General features: G+C 36.6%; 1 protein-coding gene across 2 annotated transcripts in view; it reads left to right on the top strand.

Annotated features, from left to right (window-relative positions):
* trmt11 (tRNA methyltransferase 11 homolog) overlaps window positions 1-18,269 on the top strand; it is a 106,998-nt gene that overhangs the window by 8,313 nt on the left and 80,416 nt on the right. For both annotated transcript variants that reach the window (XM_051924548.1, XM_028797684.2), the window contains exons 2-4: window positions 1,482-1,547; window positions 13,188-13,261; window positions 13,495-13,576. In XM_051924548.1, coding sequence (XP_051780508.1) covers window positions 1,482-1,547; window positions 13,188-13,261; window positions 13,495-13,576 — 222 coding nt within the window. The remainder of the gene's footprint in view (window positions 1-1,481; window positions 1,548-13,187; window positions 13,262-13,494; window positions 13,577-18,269) is intronic.

Raw genomic sequence — 18,269 nt, 5'->3', positions numbered from 1 at the left:
ACCTGTGAACTTGTTACACTGCAGCTCTCTGAGCCTGCACTCAGTGAAGAGTGCTATGCCAAAAATAAAGTCAAACTGAAAGTGACTTCAGTATTTAGCAGATTTGTAACTCAAAGGGGCGGTGTGTCATTCCAGAAGGCAACTTAAGATAGGCGAAGTGGCAGGAAAAAGGGTTCAAGGTTTTGTATTAGATGGAGGGTAAAAGAAAAGGTGTGTGTGTGTGAGAGAGAGAGAGAGAGAAAACAAAATGTGTGGTACTGTACTTTGGTGGTAGTCAAGTAGAGCAGCCACCCCACTTGCAGGAATACTTGCGTAAGCGTTTCTAGTTTTACAGCAGTTTTTTTGTCCTCCTTTGGTTTGTAAATAATCGATTGGGTTTATGGTCTGTGCTTACTTGATACTGTGATGCATTTGTGGCTGATTACTTGCCCACACATTTCACTATTCTGTTTGTGAAACCAGTTTGAGATGATGCATGCTTTGTGACATTGCAAGTTACTCTGAAGGAAGTATAAATTAGAAAAAGGGTGCACTGTTGTCTTAAAGATTTGCTGCCTTGTGCTTATTGCAGCCAGGGTGGGGGACTATCCCCTATGATTGAATTGGATTAAGTAGGTTTGAGGTTATATTACATGATATGACTATCAAAGGTTGCACATAGGTTGAAAAAAATACATAACAGTTAAAAGGATTATCTCAGTGCTGGTCTATGCAGAGTAGCTTAGATGATATATGCAGAAAAATAATAATCAATACTAGGTAATTGATATAAATGAATTATTACTATAAAAATATTTTTTATCATAGAGGGAGTTGTCAAACATTGTTCTAGAATTTTTAAGGTATTTAGAATACTGAATGGTATATCTGTTTTTTATTTATTTTGATGTTAATTTATTTTATATTTTAATTTTCTGCTTTTAAAATAACATCTTTTGAATTCCTTTTATAATTTTGCCTTCACTGTATTCTGTAATTTAAACCTATAAAGCTCATTAAAAATCATTGCCATCTCTGTCTTTCTGGCCTGTTTTGCGCAAAGTGAAGGAAGAGAGAAATCAGACCTTTTTAAATGCCATTTAAAACAAATTTATCAAAATCCTGCATGTAACCTGTTTTGGAGGCAGTAGCACTTGTGAAGATTGTTCCTTGAGTGTACTCAAATGGATATATAGAGACTGTAGGCACACCACTGTTGCCAGAACAATGTCATCTGTTGGTAGAATTTCAAATTTGGTCTAAATAAAAATGATGTTCTAGCATCCATGTCATGTATGTTAAATGTGTAAAGCTGCTTGTATATGTTCATAATTCAGTTTTTAATGTAATACACAATGCACTTTCTAACTGAATGTCCTGTGCAATGCTTAAACAATATAAATAAACGTTGACAGTTTTTTTTTCTATTTTTCTATATGTTAGAAAAGTACAGTTTTATTTATGTGGTTTAATGTGATTTTTCACTTCATATTTTGGTTTAGGAAATCAAATCATTACTTTCTCTTAATGGAGCACAGTTCATCGCTGAAGAGAATTTCAATGAAAAGGTAATCATTATCAGACTTTAAGTTCTTTAATCACTGCAAAAAATCAATACTTAATGAACTGTGATATGAAGTATAAGTAATAGTGATAGAAACTCTTATTGATGGGAAAGAATATGGTATAGATCTCAATAATTCATAACAGGATTTAGTAATTAGCAGATATATGGCTAAATAAATTTATAATAATGAAATGTAATTTTGCTGGACAAACTGTGTGGCTTATATGATTATAGTAAACACACATTACTGAAAAAAATATCATAGGCAAGTGGTGATGCACTATAAATAAAAACAGTGCGTCTTTGGCCCTGTGGGAGCATGCAGTTGGGCAGTCACAGGGTGATCGGTGTGGAGGCAAGCTGACTGCTTGATTATGTTAGCTGTTCCACATTGACACCCGCGTTCATAATTAGGACACTGCACCCACAGAGGTATAAAAGGACCCTGAAAATAAAGAAATTGTGAAAAGAATGAAAAAGAAATTGTGGAGGTTAAATCTGAAGAAAAGAGGAGTCGGGATTGAGGCAGAGCTGGCATGGCAGCGAGGAAGCAAATGTTTGGGAACAATGCCCTGGGTGCAGTGTCACTCCTGCTTAGCATTCAGAGTAGCAGTAGCGACCTACTGTTCTGTGGTTCCCATAGATGCCATGGGATAGCGGTGGGAGAAGGGAGCAGGGCTTGCAGGGTACACAGAGACACTGAGGGATGGCCATGAGGACATGAGCCAGTTTAAGGTTGGTTAATCTTGGAAGGTGTGCCCTTTTGTTAAGCAGACTATATGGGTCAGCAGCAGGGACATGGATTAGAAGGAGGCATAGAAGCTTGTGGTGGGATAGATCCTGACAGTTTTCTCACCTTCAAATTTTAACAGTTTGGATTATTTATTTAATGGATTTTAACCTTTTTTTTTTTTTTTTTTTTGGAAGATAATTATTTTAATGGATTGAACTGCACTGCACTTTATGGATTTGTTTGTATTGAAAATAAAACACAAGTCACTGTTTGCACCATCCTCTTGTTGCAATGTGTCATCACTGCCCAGTCCATCCTCGGTTTACAACTATTGATCTCCAGGTTTCAAGGAAGTAATGCAAGCTACGGGTAACCTGGGTGCATTCCTTTTTTGGAATCAAAATATATTATAATGAACACAGCGATGGAAGAGACGGGTAAATATAGAGAGAGAAGAGAAACACCAATGCAGAGAGTGCAAACTTTTGAACATTAGAAAGATTTGACGAGAACAGACCGATCTGCCCCACAAAGCTTGCCAGTCCTATTAGTCCCCTAATCTACTACACTACTTAATAACTTATTTCATGTATCTGTGGTTCCCAACGTGAAGGAAAACTTCCTAACGTTTGTGTGAAATTTACCATTATCATTTTTCCAACTATGTTCCCATGTTCTTGTTTTCTCTATCCACTCCTCATAACTCATTTTCTGTAGTCCTGGAATCAGCCTAGTCACCCTTCTCTGGATTTTTCCCCAGCACTTCAGGCTACAAAAAAGACATAGAAGACCAAAACTGCACACAGTAGTCCAGATGAGGCCTTACTAGTGCTTGGTAAAGCTTGACCATGACCTTCTTTGACTTGTACTCTACTCTTTGTGCTATGTAACGTAACATTCTGTTAGCATTCTTAATGAGTCATGAACACTGTCTGTTAGTCCTTCTCATAAGGAATTTCAATTTTTATACCTTCCATTGTGTAATCAAATGTAACATTTGTATTTCCTATGTGTAATACTTTACATTTACCCACTTTAAATTTCATTTGCCACAAACTTGCCCAAGCCTATATGCTATCCAAGTACATCTATAATGATTCAACAGATTCTTGATTATCTTCCATGCTTGGTATCCTCTGCCAACTTAACCAGCTTGTTATTTATATTCCTATCCAAATCATATATGAGGGACACCACTCTTGACTTAACCCAATTTTGATAAGGTTTCTTGCACCATCACCCTTTGCTTTCTGTGTTTTTGCCTGTTCTACAACCATTGACACACTACACCCTGAACTCCCACTTCTTTTAGTTTTAAGTCCAGCCTCTTATGTGAGACCTTATCAAATTGTTCTCAAAGTCAAGGTAAATAATATCATATCTTCTAGGACAGCACTTATTGGTAAAAACTGACATCGCAATAATTTTTCTGCACTATGTATTGTGATATGAAAAAATATACAGTGCATCCGGAAAGTATTCACAGCGCATCACTTTTTCCACATTTTGTTGTGTTACAGCCTTATTCCAAAATGGATTAAATTCATTTTTTTCCTCTGAATTCTACACACAACACCCCATAATGACAACGTGAAAAAAGTTTACTTGAGATTTTTGCAAATTTATTAAAAATAAAAAAATTGAGAAAGCACATGTACATAAGTATTCACAGCCTTTGCCATGAAGCTCAAAATTGAGCTCAGGTCCATCCTGTTTCCCCTGACCAGCCTTGAGATGTTTCTGCAGCTTAATTGGAGTCCACCTGTGGTAAATTCAGTTGATTGGACATGATTTGGAAAGGCATACACCTGTCTATATAAGGTCCCACAGTTGACAGTTCATGTCAGAGCACAAACCAAGCATGAAGTCAAAGGAATTGTCTGTAGACCTCCGAGACAGGGTTGACTCGAGGCACAAATCTGGGGAAGGTTACAGAAAAATTTCTGCTGCTTTGAAGGTCCCAATGAGCACAGTGGCCTCCATCATCCGTAAGTGGAAGAAGTTTGAAACCACCAGGACTCTTCCTAGAGCTGGCCGGCCATCTAAACTGAGCGATCGGGGGAGAAAGGCCTTAGTCAGGGAGGTGACCAAGAACCTGATGGTCAATCTGTCAGAGCTCCAGAGGTCCTTTTTGGAGAGAGGAGAACCTTCCAGAAGGACAACCATCTCTGCAGCAATCCACCAATCAGGCCTATATGGTAGAGTGGCCAGACGGAAGCCACTCCTTTGTAAAAGGTACATGGCAGCCCACCTGGAGTTTGCCAAAAGGCACCTGAAGGACTCTCAGACCATGAGAAAGAAAATTCTCTGGTCTGAAGAGACAAAGATTGAACTCTTTGGTGTGAATGTCAGGCGTCACGTTTGGAGGAAACCAGGCACCGCTCATCACCAGGCCAATACCATCCCTACAGTGAAGCATGGTGGTGGCAGCATCATGCTGTGAGGATGTTTTTCAGCGGCAGGGACTGGGAGACTAGTCAGGATAAAGGGAAAGATGACTGCAGCAATGTACAGAGACATCCTGGATGAAAACCTGCTCCAGAGCGCTCTTGACCTCAAACTGGGGTGACGATCCTAAGCACACAGCCAAGATATCAAAGGAGTGGCTTCAGGACAACTCTGTGAATATCCTTGAGTGGCCCAGACTTGAATCCGATTGAACATCTCTGGAGAGATCTTAAAATGGCCGTGCACCGACGCTTCCCATCCAACCTGATGGAGCTTGAGAGGTGCTGCAAAAAAGAATGGGCGAAACTGGCCAAGGATAGGTGTGCCAAGCTTGTGGCATCATATTCAAAAAGACTTGAGGCTGTAATTGCTGCCAAAGGTGCATCGACAAAGTATTGAGCAAAGGCAGTGAATACTTATGTACATGTGATTTCTCAGTTTTTTTATTTTTAATAAATTTGCAAAAACCTCAAGTAAACATTTTTCATGCTGTCATGGGGTGTTGTGTGTAGAATTCTGACGAAAAAATTAAATTTAATCCATTTTGGAATAAGGCTGTAGCATAGCAAAATGTGGAAAAAGTGATGCGCTGTGAATACTTTCCAGGTGCACTATATATATATATATATATATATATATATATATATATAAAATAAATTATTATCATATGAATATAACAAATATATCATACATTTCACTGTATAACTTGAATAGTTCTTATTTGGAGGAATTCATCATTTTAGAATAATTTGGATAATTTTGTAGCGGAGTGCATCTGCATAGAAATAAAAATAATAAGAAATACTGAAAATTGAGTTTTGATGCTGAAGACATTTTCTTGGGTGCCAGTCACCCTTTAACTTTAATGCTATACAGCTGGTTTCAATACACTAAAGACAAAAGCAGGTGAGCACTGTGGCTACTCTTCCAAAGTGATTTTGACAGTGGCAGGATTGCTTTCTGTAAGGTTTAAACACTTAGACACTTCTGGTTGGTACATCACTTGGCAAAGCACACGGACTTTTGCTGCGTTTACGTGCTCTCATACTTCCTTTCCTACCCTCCTCAACTCTGCCATCCTCATAAATTTCTCGTCTGAGTAAGCACAAAATCTCCATAAAGGATGGGCAGAAAGGTAAAGGAGTTATCCGAGTCTTATGTACAATGGTAGGTGTACAATGGTAGGTGGATGATTGGCTTAATGGCAAGTTTGCTTAATCATGGACCTTCACCTGTGTGGTATCAGCTCTACATGTCAGGTCATGTGTCTGTTCTGTCCCACTCTGGGTAGCATTTGTAACTAGAATGGCAACAGAAGAGGCAGTTTTACACACGTACACATAGGGACCATGCAGGATGTGCAGGTCTGATCAGCTCTTTGCATTGCCTTTTCCTTCACATGAATCATCGGACCTTCTGAATACTGCCTTCTTGCTTATTCCGGTGTACACAATACTTTAACTTCTCCATCTAGCTCCTGCCATCCTTCTAGAGGTTCCTCCTCATGTAGTCTATTTCTGACACAGGAAGCACTATACCTCTTGATCCTTGTGGCATTCCTGTTTAACTACCCCATGCTGGGTGTCCTACCTGTGAAACAGACTGGAGGCTTCTAGAGACTTCGCTGTCAACCATGTGGTTCCACATTTTCTCTGTTACCTTGCATTAACACTGTGGATACGTATTCCCATGCAATTGATAAGTGTTTCAATCTGCTGGCGGCTACAGTATGTTTTCCAGGTTACATAATTTACAGTTGACATGTTAACCTAAAACTTTGATTTTAGATATATGCATTCCTTAACTGATAGTTTTAATTAATTTAGACATTTGTATTGATGAGTGAAATATACAGTTTAACAAAATTAACAATAAAGTTTTACATAAGAGAAATTCTAAATTCACTCAAGGTTTCTAAGTCTTTTTACTTTTTCGTATACATAGCAGTGTTCTCCCTAGTGTCTTTTAGCCGTGCGCTCCGCCCAGCTAATTTAGTTGTGCGCCCGGTGACAGCCGCAGATCTACAGGCACAGGCAGATCTAATGATCTGCAGAGATGGCAAGGGACAAGAGGGCGGGTGGGAAAATAGTTTAGGAGCAGGATTGCAAGTGGCGAGGGGAGAGGCATGGGGCGGGATGTTTCCGATCACTCGATGCTGAACAAGCTAGTAGGGGAGACGAGGCGGAGCGGAGTTCACAAGCAGAGAGTATGAGGAGGTGGGCTTTCGAGAGGGGGCTGTACATGGTAATAGCGGGGGCGTAGCAGCTTAATACAGTAGCAAGGAGTATGGGGAGGTGGACGGGCGAGAGGGGGCTGTACATGCTAATAGCAGGGGCAGAGCGGCATTTCACAAGCAAAGAGGATGTGGAGGTGGTTGGGCGAGAGGAGGACTGATAAAATAAAAAAAGAATAGTGGAGCCAGCCTGTCAGATATCGGAAAAAAGGGTGTCGGGAACTGACGTCTCTGTTCTCAGTGTCAGTCCAGTCTGTGTAGTGCTGCTAAGTGTACAGCTGCTCTCTTCTTGTTCAGTACATACAGTAGCAAACCTCTCTCTCTCTCTCTCTCTCTCTCTCTCTCTCTCTCTCTCTCTCTCTCTCTCTAATATATATATATATATATATATATATATATATATATATATATATATATATATATATATATATATATATATATATATATATATATATATATATATATATATTAGATGTGTTCTGTGTGCAAAAATCCTTGTAGCACTCACTGTGGTTCCTGTTAAAGTGACTCCCTCTGCCGTTTTTATATTTGCTGATACTGAGGGTTTTGTTAAAGTGACCCCATCTGCCATTCTTATATTTGCTCATATTTGGACCTGCGACCATATTGCAAAAAGTGTGCAGAAACCCTTGCAGCACACATTGTGTCCTGAGCAGATGTATTGTCACTGAATTGCTGAGGGTTTTGTTAAAGTGACCCATCTGCCATTCCTTTTTTTGTTCATATCTTGCCCTGCCGTAGTGCAAGTGTGCATTGAATATCCAACAGGCTCCCACTTTCCCACTCAAAAGTCTTATTCATAGGTACTTTTAAAATTTTTCCAAACATTTTACCAACATAAGTAAAAAAAAGTGTTCAGAAAACAACACTGCTGTTATTTCAGAAAAGAGACGCCACAAACTAATGAAGGTGCAGCGTCAGCTCCTGATGTGGCAATTTCAGACAAAGACATTGCACAGGCTGGTCCATCAGATGAAATCCCTTCAGCACACACTCTGACAATTGATAAATCTAGCACTGCTTATCCGGCATAAACAAACAATGGTTTAAATATTTTGATTGGCTAGTGGTCAAAGAAAATGGTATGTGGTGCTCATTGTGCATGAAATATTCAAACAAACACCCCCCAAGGAGGGAGTTACATTGGGTAAATGTTCCATGCACAAGAATTTGAAAAGAAAGCTTGCTGGACCATGAAAAAAGTAAAACGCACATTGAGTCTTCTGCTGACCTTTTAGGAAAGCGTGTACTAGAGCAAACTGGGATTTGTCAAATTGAAAGATCTGTATCTGTGTTAAATAACTTCTTGGGGGAAAAAAGAAGAAGAAATATTTTGAAGAAATATATTTCTTGGTTTATGTCATAACAATTGTTATTTAAAATTTTTGTTAGGGTTGCAAGATCCTGAATTGGATACTTCTTGAATTTAATAACAATATTCTGGCACAAGTGTCAAACCTTAACAAAGGAAGTCATATTGAGCATTGGAAAATAATTAATAATAATCAACTAAAAAAATAGTGCACATTTAATTTCCCCCACCACCAAATTTCCCCGTCCCGCCCCACCCAGGTACTTTTTCACGCCAACCGGCTGGAAAAAATTTCTGGGGAGAACACTGCATAGTGTACAGAAAGTATTACAATTGTGGGGAAAAAAGGCAACCTCGAGATTTTGATGAATCTTGACGTTTTAGATCTTCCCAAGTCCGAAAATACCATGTATAGAGAAAGTGTAAGAATTTTGAAAAAATTAAACCTTGAGCTTTTGAAGAATATTGATGTTTTAGACCTTCCCAAGTCCAAAAATAATACTAAAAAAAATATACTAATAAAAGGCAAAGCCCTCACTGACTCACTCACTCATCACAAATTCTCCAACTTCCCGTGTAGGTGAAAGGCTGAAATTTGGCAGGCTCATTCCTTACAGCTTACTTAAAAAAGTTAGGCAGGTTTCATTTCAAAATTCTACGCGTAATGGTCATAACTGGAACCTCTTTTTTGTCCGTATACTGTAATGGAGTGCACCTTGATGGCCGTGGGAGGTGGACTTGCGTATCGTATCATCACGCCACCCACGTAATCACGTGAACTGACTGTGAACAAAGTACGTACAAAACAAGGAAGAGCCCCAAAGAGCGCTGAAGAAAACATTCATTACACAATTGAGAAGGCAGCGAAACAATAAGAAGCGAGCAAGTGACGCATACAAGCATATTCATAAGTGCAGCTACAACCGTAAGTTTAAATTAAGTTTATAGAAACGCTCCCGCTACCGTTTGCAATACCATATTCGCGACATACAAGTTTAATGAAAAGACACGAGGGCACCGTGTAAACCTAAAGTTTAAATTAAGTTCATAGACCTACAAAAGGTTGCCATGGATTTGAGGCAAGATTGCTTTTCTCCTGTACAACTATACGTTGCATTCTTAACAGTAAGCTTGCACGGCTTGGTCATATTACAACCGGAGTGCTGAACTGACAACGTGGTATACAAACAGAACTATAACAATCGTGAAAAAAGAAAACAGCGGTGAACCCGTGGATTAAATAAAAAGGCGGCTTCCTTGGTGAAGCAAGGAAAAAGGAAGACCTTATATGGCGTTCGTTTATAAAACAGCGGAAAAGCAGTGTTGAGGCTGCTTCACAAAAAAACAGCAGAGCGCCTTATATGAGCAGGCAGTCAGCTAAAGAAGGGAATCAATAAATAACTATAATCTTAATAAACAAACAAAAAATAGTGGAGAATCCGCGGACTACATAAAGGAAATGGGTACCTGAACAGAACAGTGAGTCTCAAATAGCTACACAATAACTATAACAATCGTTATAAACGAACAATAAAAGAATTCAGAACCGCTAAGCTAGGAGAAAGGACGGCCTTATATGGCGTTCATTTATAAAACAGCGGAGAGGCTGTGTAAAGGCAGCTTAACAAAAAAACAGATCCTTAACAAATTGTTATTGGTATATTTTCCCTCAATTTAAAAAGGTTTTCTTCTTAATAAAAATTTAAAAGCAGTACTTCACCGATGCGAAGCGCGGGGATTTGGAGATATATATATCGATATATATATAGATAGATATAGATATATATATATATATATATATATATAATATAGATAGATATATAGATAGATAGATATATAGATATATAGATAGATAGATATATATATATAATATAGATAGATATATAGATAGATAGATATATAGATATATAGATAGATAGATATATATATAGATATATATATATAGATATATAGATATATATATATAGAGAGAGATAGATATATATAGAGAGATATACAGTATATATAGATATATATAGATAGAGATATATATATAGAGATATATAGAGAGATATAGATATTGATATATATATAGAGATATAGATATTGATATGTATATGTGTATATGTATGTATGTGTATATATATATATATATATATATATATATATATATATATATATATATACTGTATGTATATGTAGATATGTGTATATGTAGATATGTATATATATGTATATATGTTTACATAACCTCTTTAACACACTACTTCTCCGCTGCGAAGCGCGGGTATTTTGCTAGTCTGCATATAAACATGATAACTGAAACACTTTGACCTAGGTGAATGAGATTTTGTATACCTGCTTTATATCAAAAATAAGGAATCCTATCAACTTTTGGGCCATTTCCGGCAACTGGAAGTGGTACTTTAACTGAATACTTTTGTGAATTTTCAAGTAAACTATGGTTATAATTACAGATAGAGGATTCCAGTTTTGTATAGATGTTTATAATGATAAAAAGCAAACAGATATGAAATTTTAGAAAAATGACTCAACCAGAAGTAGTATTTTATTTAAACAACCATCCGAATTTTTCGTATCTTGGAAATATAAATGTTTACAAGATATTAAAAACTGTTCAATATAACGCATATTTTTCAATAACCATTATTAATTTTATTTTAATTTGTATATCATCAGTTTAACAATGTGTAAACATTGAACATGTCATGTAAATCTATTGATGTAGTGGGAACAAGTCCCCATCGTGTTCCTGGTAATACATTTAATATAATGATTTTTTTTTTTTTTCCATTTCAGCCATCATTATCATAATTAAATGTACCTAAATGCAGTTTTACATATAGCAATTTATTGCAGCAAATATTATATAGTACTAACACTTTTTCTGTGTTTTTAGGTGACTATAAGTCTTTTTACTTTGCACGTAATCTAGATAATGCATATTTAATCATGAAAAAATTCCACGACCATTTTTGACCTCCCTAAGTGTGAAAATATTATTTTAATATCAAGTTTGATTATAGAGATAAATGATTGTGTATTGATATTATTAATTCGCTATGATGTGAAATGAAGACATATGATATCTGTAAAATATTGCGCAACTGGAAGTGGTTCTGATTACCGTATTTTTCGCACCATAAGACGCACTTTTTTTTCCCCAAAAGAAGGTTGGAAATGTCTGTGCGTCTTATGGAGCGAATATTGCGTCACAGACCATGATGTGTATTACCAGGACAAAAGTCGACATCCAGGGGTAGAGGGCGACAAAACTCACTGTTACGTTACAGGCATTCCCTCTGTGCTTGGAGGAATGTTAGACTCATTGACTCGGCATCTAATCCTTGTGTGTGCGTGAGTTGCGAAATGTAAAAAATATAAACAAAGGCAAGATAGCATCTACATCTCATGAGGGAGCGAAGCGAGTGCAGAAAACAAAATACTCAGCAGAAGATGTTTTGCGCATTATCACTGAGTCGGACTCTGGACTCGACAGATTACCAGCCGCTGGACTACTTCAGGCTGTTCTTTCCTGAAGCTGCTTTTCAGCTACTGTCAGACGAGACAAACAGGTATGCAGAGCAATTTTTTGAATCGAGGGCTGTGCTTGCACCGGATTCTCATTTTTCAAACTGGAAACCCACAACAAAACACGAGATGAAGGGCTTTGTGGCATTACAAATATAGATGGGACTAGACTGGCGATATAACTTCAGGGAGCATTGGTCCAAACGTGCTTTGTCCCCTGGTGGCTTTGGACAGGTTATGCCACGTGATGATAGGTACGTGATGCTGCAAAGTGATTGTGAGCAACTGAGCTTAATAAATTCTGACACTAGCGATGAGGAGTTCTTGGGGTTTCCATAAAACTAGAAGAGTGCTTGAACCTTAAAGTCTCTCCTTATTTGTTAATGACAGTGATGATGTTTCTTAATACCGCTGTTGAATTTACATGGTTGAAATATTATTCTGCTATATTTTATTAAACATATTAGTGCACCATTTGGTTCAGAATATTTTTTTTCTTGTTTTCCTCCTCTAAACCTAGGTGCATCTAATGGTCAGGTGCGTCTTATGGTGCAAAAAATACGGTACCACTTCCTCTATCTCGGTATACAAGAAAGTTGAGGGGAGCACATTTCCGTTTTTACTTTTTTCTTTTTTTTTTTTTTTTTTTTTTAAGGTATTTTTGAGTGGAATGGCCTTGTTTACATTTCTGCAGTTAGTTTTTTTATGCATGTGTGTAGCACAGGTAATCCACAGTACACAAGTAAAATCAGATGTATCTTATGGCTGTCATTCATATCACTGCAGTGGAGTGTGGCACATTTTTGTAAAAATATGATTTCTGCACTAAAACGCACCAAAATTTCTCATCATGCATATTAATGCATTTTCTCTGCAGGAAAGAGCACCGCACTGGAACTCACCCCTTGTGTTTTCTAGAAATTGCCCTTTACTGTTTCTTGATGAGGCTGCCATCATCAAGACTGTCATTATAATTGGTAAACTGGACACTGTACAACCAGAACAACCACAACTCACCTGTTACGGTTCAACAAAATGTCTACACAAGACAGGCAATGAGCCAATTTTTTTTTTTTTTTTTTTTAAAGACTTATAGACCTTTATTAAAATAAGTGATGTTCAGATACATTTGAATTTAATACAGAAAAACTCTTTTCAGACAGAGACTAAACACTTTCTTCCTTTGTCAATTGCACAAATTTCACTGCTCCTGAAACACCATTTATTTTGCATATTTTTTTGTGATGTGAATCTCTAAGGTTCACTGTGAATTGTCTTGTTCATCACCAGATTCAGGTATGGAAAGAAAGTTTTCATTAAAATTAAATAAATGCTTATGAACAGGCTCTTAATCTTTTTGTAGTCTCCATTTTGGATCCTGAATATTTCTTCCGAAGAAGCAGCACAAGGAATCATGAAGCGAACAGTTTGTGCAAAGTAAGTTATTAATAATGTAAAGTAATTGAAAATTTAGTATGGGTATACTCTTGTATGTAATGAATAAAATAAAGCAATTTTAAATTATTACCAAATAATGAAAAATAATTTCCTTAATATCAATCTAGTAAACTTTTTTATGTCATATAAAGTGAGCATCAGATTTAAAATAAGAATTAGTTAATAGTATTGATAAGTTTTATTTGCTTTGGCTTGTGTCTTTGACTTTACAGATCCATATTTGAATTATGGGGCTATGGAAAAACACACGAAGAGCTATATACCTCTTTAAAGAAGTATCCAGAGCGAAACATGGTAAGTCAGAAGTGATAAAAAAAAAAACCCAATTGCAAAAAAAGCTGTGACAGTATGTAATAAAAGAAAAAACAACGTAAGACAAGGTATTTCATGTTTTACATAATTAACTGCATTGTTTTTCAGGATTGTTTTATTCTGAAACTTGTGTATGCCGCACATTCCAAAAAAAGTTGAGACAGGGTAGTTTAAGGATTATAACAGTATGAAAAGTTGAAATTACAAGGTGATGTGAAAGTAGTGTGGAAGTCATGTTATAGTATATAGAGAGCCTCCAGAAAGGCCTAGTCCTTCAAGAGTATTGGGGGTCAAGGCTTGGCAGTTTGCCAAATGCATCAGTGCCTAATTCAGCACCCTCTACATTATACAATATAATTAAAAGAGTCACAAAATCTAGTCAACTCTTGGTGCATAAAGGGTAAAGGACAAGACCAAAAACAATTTCTGAAAGTGCAAAAAAACCTATCATGTGTCTGTTAATGTAGCAAGGTTAGGTTGAGCTTGACTGTGTTATGGGGTAGGCAGATGGGTGCCAAGCATGGTGTTTTACCTTGTCATTCCTGTCATAATGGCTTATGTTCTCCTTTTAAAGCATTGGCTTTCTATTTCAATGAAAATTTGACCAATTAAAAAAAAAATCGTGCATCTGTTATGGATATCATGGCAAGCCCTTGTGAATACTTAAGTGAACCTTTTCATTTTACACCTTTTGGCAAGTTAGTGTGTTACTATGCAAGGCAGAGGCCATACAGTGCTGGAAACATGAGACCTTGTGCTATGAGTTACCATCTTTCATGACTATGCGAGGACAGCTTAAAATGCTATTTCTTTTCCATCCACAAGTTGAAATAGAGAGATATGAGACTAAGCATATTCATGTTTGTAGTTATATCCTTTATCTGCTTATCGAGTATGTGTACCTTAAATCAAGTTGCTGGGGTTAACTGCACAGGTTTTGTTTTCAACAAAGAGGATTAGTGCAAGTCACTCTTAGTAACCAAGGCAATAAGCTTCATCTCTTAGCTTGCTCCATGCTAAAGTAAAAATTAAGCCTAGCTGAGTGTTATGGATTGAGAGTTCATGAAATTCAAGTTCAATGTGAAACATAATTTTGTAAGATTCCAAGGCTTTTTTCTTATTATTTATTATTTGCATATCTGATGTTCCTATATTCTTATTTGAAATAATCTTTCATGTCATTACAAAATGGTAACCTAAATGATACATTGAAAATAAATTACATTTAATTTATGTCATTTATTTACCACTTTTTTGTCACCGACATATTTAGAATACCTAGTGTTGCTGTAATCTTAGGTTTATTATCATTATTATTCTGTTTGTTTCAAACTAAAAGCTATATTCTTTATTGAAAATGACAAGAATTAATACTATATCACCTTTAGATTTTTATGCCATTGCTTTTTTGTCAGCAAGAGACAAAAGAAAAAAGTAATAGTAATAAGAAATAGGTTAAAAAAGTGTGTTCCATAATCTTAAAATCAGCAGTTAAAAAAAGTGCCTATTCTAAATCATTAAACCTCTAACCAGAGCTATTATTTTTCAAATAGCATTTTTTTAATTTACATCCTTTTATTATACTCTTAGTGTTTTTCATACTTACATAAATCATCCAGACTTATCAACATGGTGGAGGGTAAAAGCAATGGGGATATATATATATATATTTTTAATATTTGCAACTTATTGTACACTGCAAAGAATTGTATTGCTGTCTGCAAGATCTAAGGGTCAAACATCATTGACACATCTTCAAGATTCATCAAGACAGTTAAGCTTGCTCGAGAGTTGACGTGTTTGAGTTGAGTTGAGTGATTGATGTGCTATTATTCTAACTAATGTACTACTTCAGCCCCTCTGCTTGTCTTATCGGTTGCATGTAAACTCCTCTGACCCTTTTTTGCGCTACACCTCTTTAACAGTGATCCATGCTCTTCCATGCTGATTCAAGTCACCCAGGCAGTGCTCACGTCATCAAGTGTGAGTGTAACGCACACTGCACTTGTTTTTCCATTAACATGAACTATCAGTCCCACGTGAGGATCTGTCCCACTGCTTCCCCATTGCGCCCAGTGCTTGCTTAAGGGTACATGGTGTCCTTAGGCCGTGGCTGGAGTTTGACATTGAGGCTTGGGGAGTTAGATGAACCATAAAAAATAACTGCCGTACTGGTACATATTTATGTCCTATTCCAAGTCACATATAAACTGTTCATAATACAAAGTTACAATACAAACTTAATCTTACAATAATACATTTAAAACTTTGAAATTTTGAAAAAGTTCAAAAGTCTTGTTAACAGACTTTCAGTAAAAAAAAAAAAAGGCATGCAGTGTGGTATAGTGGGCCACAAACCCTGAAGTTGTTGGTTCAAATCCTGCTACTGACGCTTAGTGACTATGATCAAGTCCTTTCACCTGTCTTCTCTCCAATTGGATAAAGAAAAGGAAATGTAACCAGTTGGAGCTCAAATGTGGCACATCACAGTGAATAAAGTTATCAAAAAAAATTAAACTGATATTTTTAGGCAAGTTAGAAATATTATGCATGGCATGATATTTAGATGATCTAGGATTGTGCTGAACATTTTGAAAGACATACAGCTTAGGAGGATTGACAGTCCTAGACTGGCACCTGGTTTGTGTATGTTCACCCTACAGTGGGCTAGCATCCCACCTTGCCCCTGATCCTTGCTAAGTTAACCTTCAGCTTTTCTGCATTTCTTAGAATTTAAAAAATGGATGGATGGATGGGTGAAAAGTTGGAGCATTTTGAATTTATTATACACCTCATCAAAGAGACAATTCTGTTTATGAAGTATTTTGTCACAGAGGCATGTGGGACATGTGCTTTGGGTTTGCTCAGAGTGCTGCACAACTATGTGTACAGACGGCACATTCAGGGAAATAAAATTTGTGCACACAAGCAGCAGGAAAATTACTTTGCAGTAATTTAAATTGCTGCTTACGAATCTGTTTGCCAACACAAATACAGTACGCTTCTTTCTGACATGAGAGAGAGGAAAATCCTGAATACAAAATATACAAGTTGGAGTAAATGCTCTCAGCTAAATTTGAAACAGTAAACTAATCCATAACTTATGTAGTACAGAATGTTTTTCTGTTTTAAGTGTAGGTGACATGCAACAAAGAGTAGCTCAGGTAGGATAAATTAAATTAACATATTTCACTGATTATTAACATAATTACATTAGCTGTGAATTAGGTGGGTTGGGGGGACTTTTAAGGGGAAAAACACAAACCTTTATTGGAGATTTAATCTAGTAACACAAACCTGTGGTGGGTGGATGCCCCGCCAGAGCACAACCCCCCAGGGATCAGAGTGCATTCAGATTTGTACTCCTAGTTATGTACAGTATATTACAGTCACATTCAGTAGAAGTTGGGGGGGTTATATGGGCTCAGAGTTTGGCTTGGATATGCCTCGGTGTACCTAAGTCATGGTGCCATGCTGCTTGCTTGCACATGTCTTATTCTCTGAGGTTTGTTTGTACAGGAGGCACATTCAATCACATGTATCATACACCACTGTGAGAAAATAATATTCAGTTAACAAATATGTCTTTTTAATTAGGTAAATAAATTAATAACGCTACAATTTTCCATTTGTTCATCCACAAGGAATTTGTGGTCTAGCAGAGCTGTTACCTGAACAAGACATCAGCCCATTGTGCGCACACACATACAAACACACACACTAGATATGCAGTATTTTGCTGGTATTTGTAGGACTTTGCATTAAAAATAATTAAAGTTTGCACACTCCCATATCTACAACACTGGTTGGACTCCGATGTTTAATGGGCACTCAATGACTTACTGATGTTTGGTCACTTTAAAAGAGACTCCTGTATTAAACTGCATGCAAATGTAATCTGACTCAATGTGACTGCTAGTAAACCTTGCACATCCCCAAATCTGCAGCACAGGACTCTACAGGTACTGTAGAATTTCAGAGGTAATAAATAATAACCTAGTAATACTATTTCCATTTTTCAGATAAAGATTATATAACTGTCCTTGCTTGTAATATGTAAATCCATAAAAACTAAAATAAGGCATCTTTTTCATATGACTGAAAACATGATAACAAGGCAGGTTAGCTAATGAATTTCACAAGTGTACTTACTGAACATTTGGGCTAAGCAAATAGCACTTGTAATTTAAGTTTGGGATCCATCTTGCCAAAGAGGCAATAATTAAAACTGCCACAATACTATTTAACACTCTGCGGTGCCCTTTAATTATAATAATAATAATAATAATAATAATAATTCATTACATTTAATATCATATTTCATTCTGCACAGCCCAGTGGATGACACAGTGGGCCAGGTTTGCCAATGATTTTTGAGTAGGATATTCATCTTTGGTCAGGCAGGTATACAAATAAAAGCTGCTTTTTTACATTGCATTATCAGCAATTGCCATTGAAATCTTTAAGATCACAGAGTTTTGTACTGAGGACCACTCTTTTAAAGTCAGATCACATTGGACAACTTGAATCTGACAGTCACTTGTTAATTTCACTTTTCATTTCACAAATTTATTTCTTAAAAACCATTTATGTCAGAAATACTAATATTCAAACCCAGCATTTCTGGATTTTTGTTTCAAAGTTTGGTATCTGTGCCAGGTCTTTTACTTCTTAA

The sequence above is a fragment of the Erpetoichthys calabaricus genome, chromosome 3, assembly GCF_900747795.2.
Source record: "Erpetoichthys calabaricus chromosome 3, fErpCal1.3, whole genome shotgun sequence".
Lineage (NCBI taxonomy): Eukaryota > Metazoa > Chordata > Cladistia > Polypteriformes > Polypteridae > Erpetoichthys > Erpetoichthys calabaricus.
This window is presented reverse-complemented; position numbering and strand designations above follow the sequence as displayed.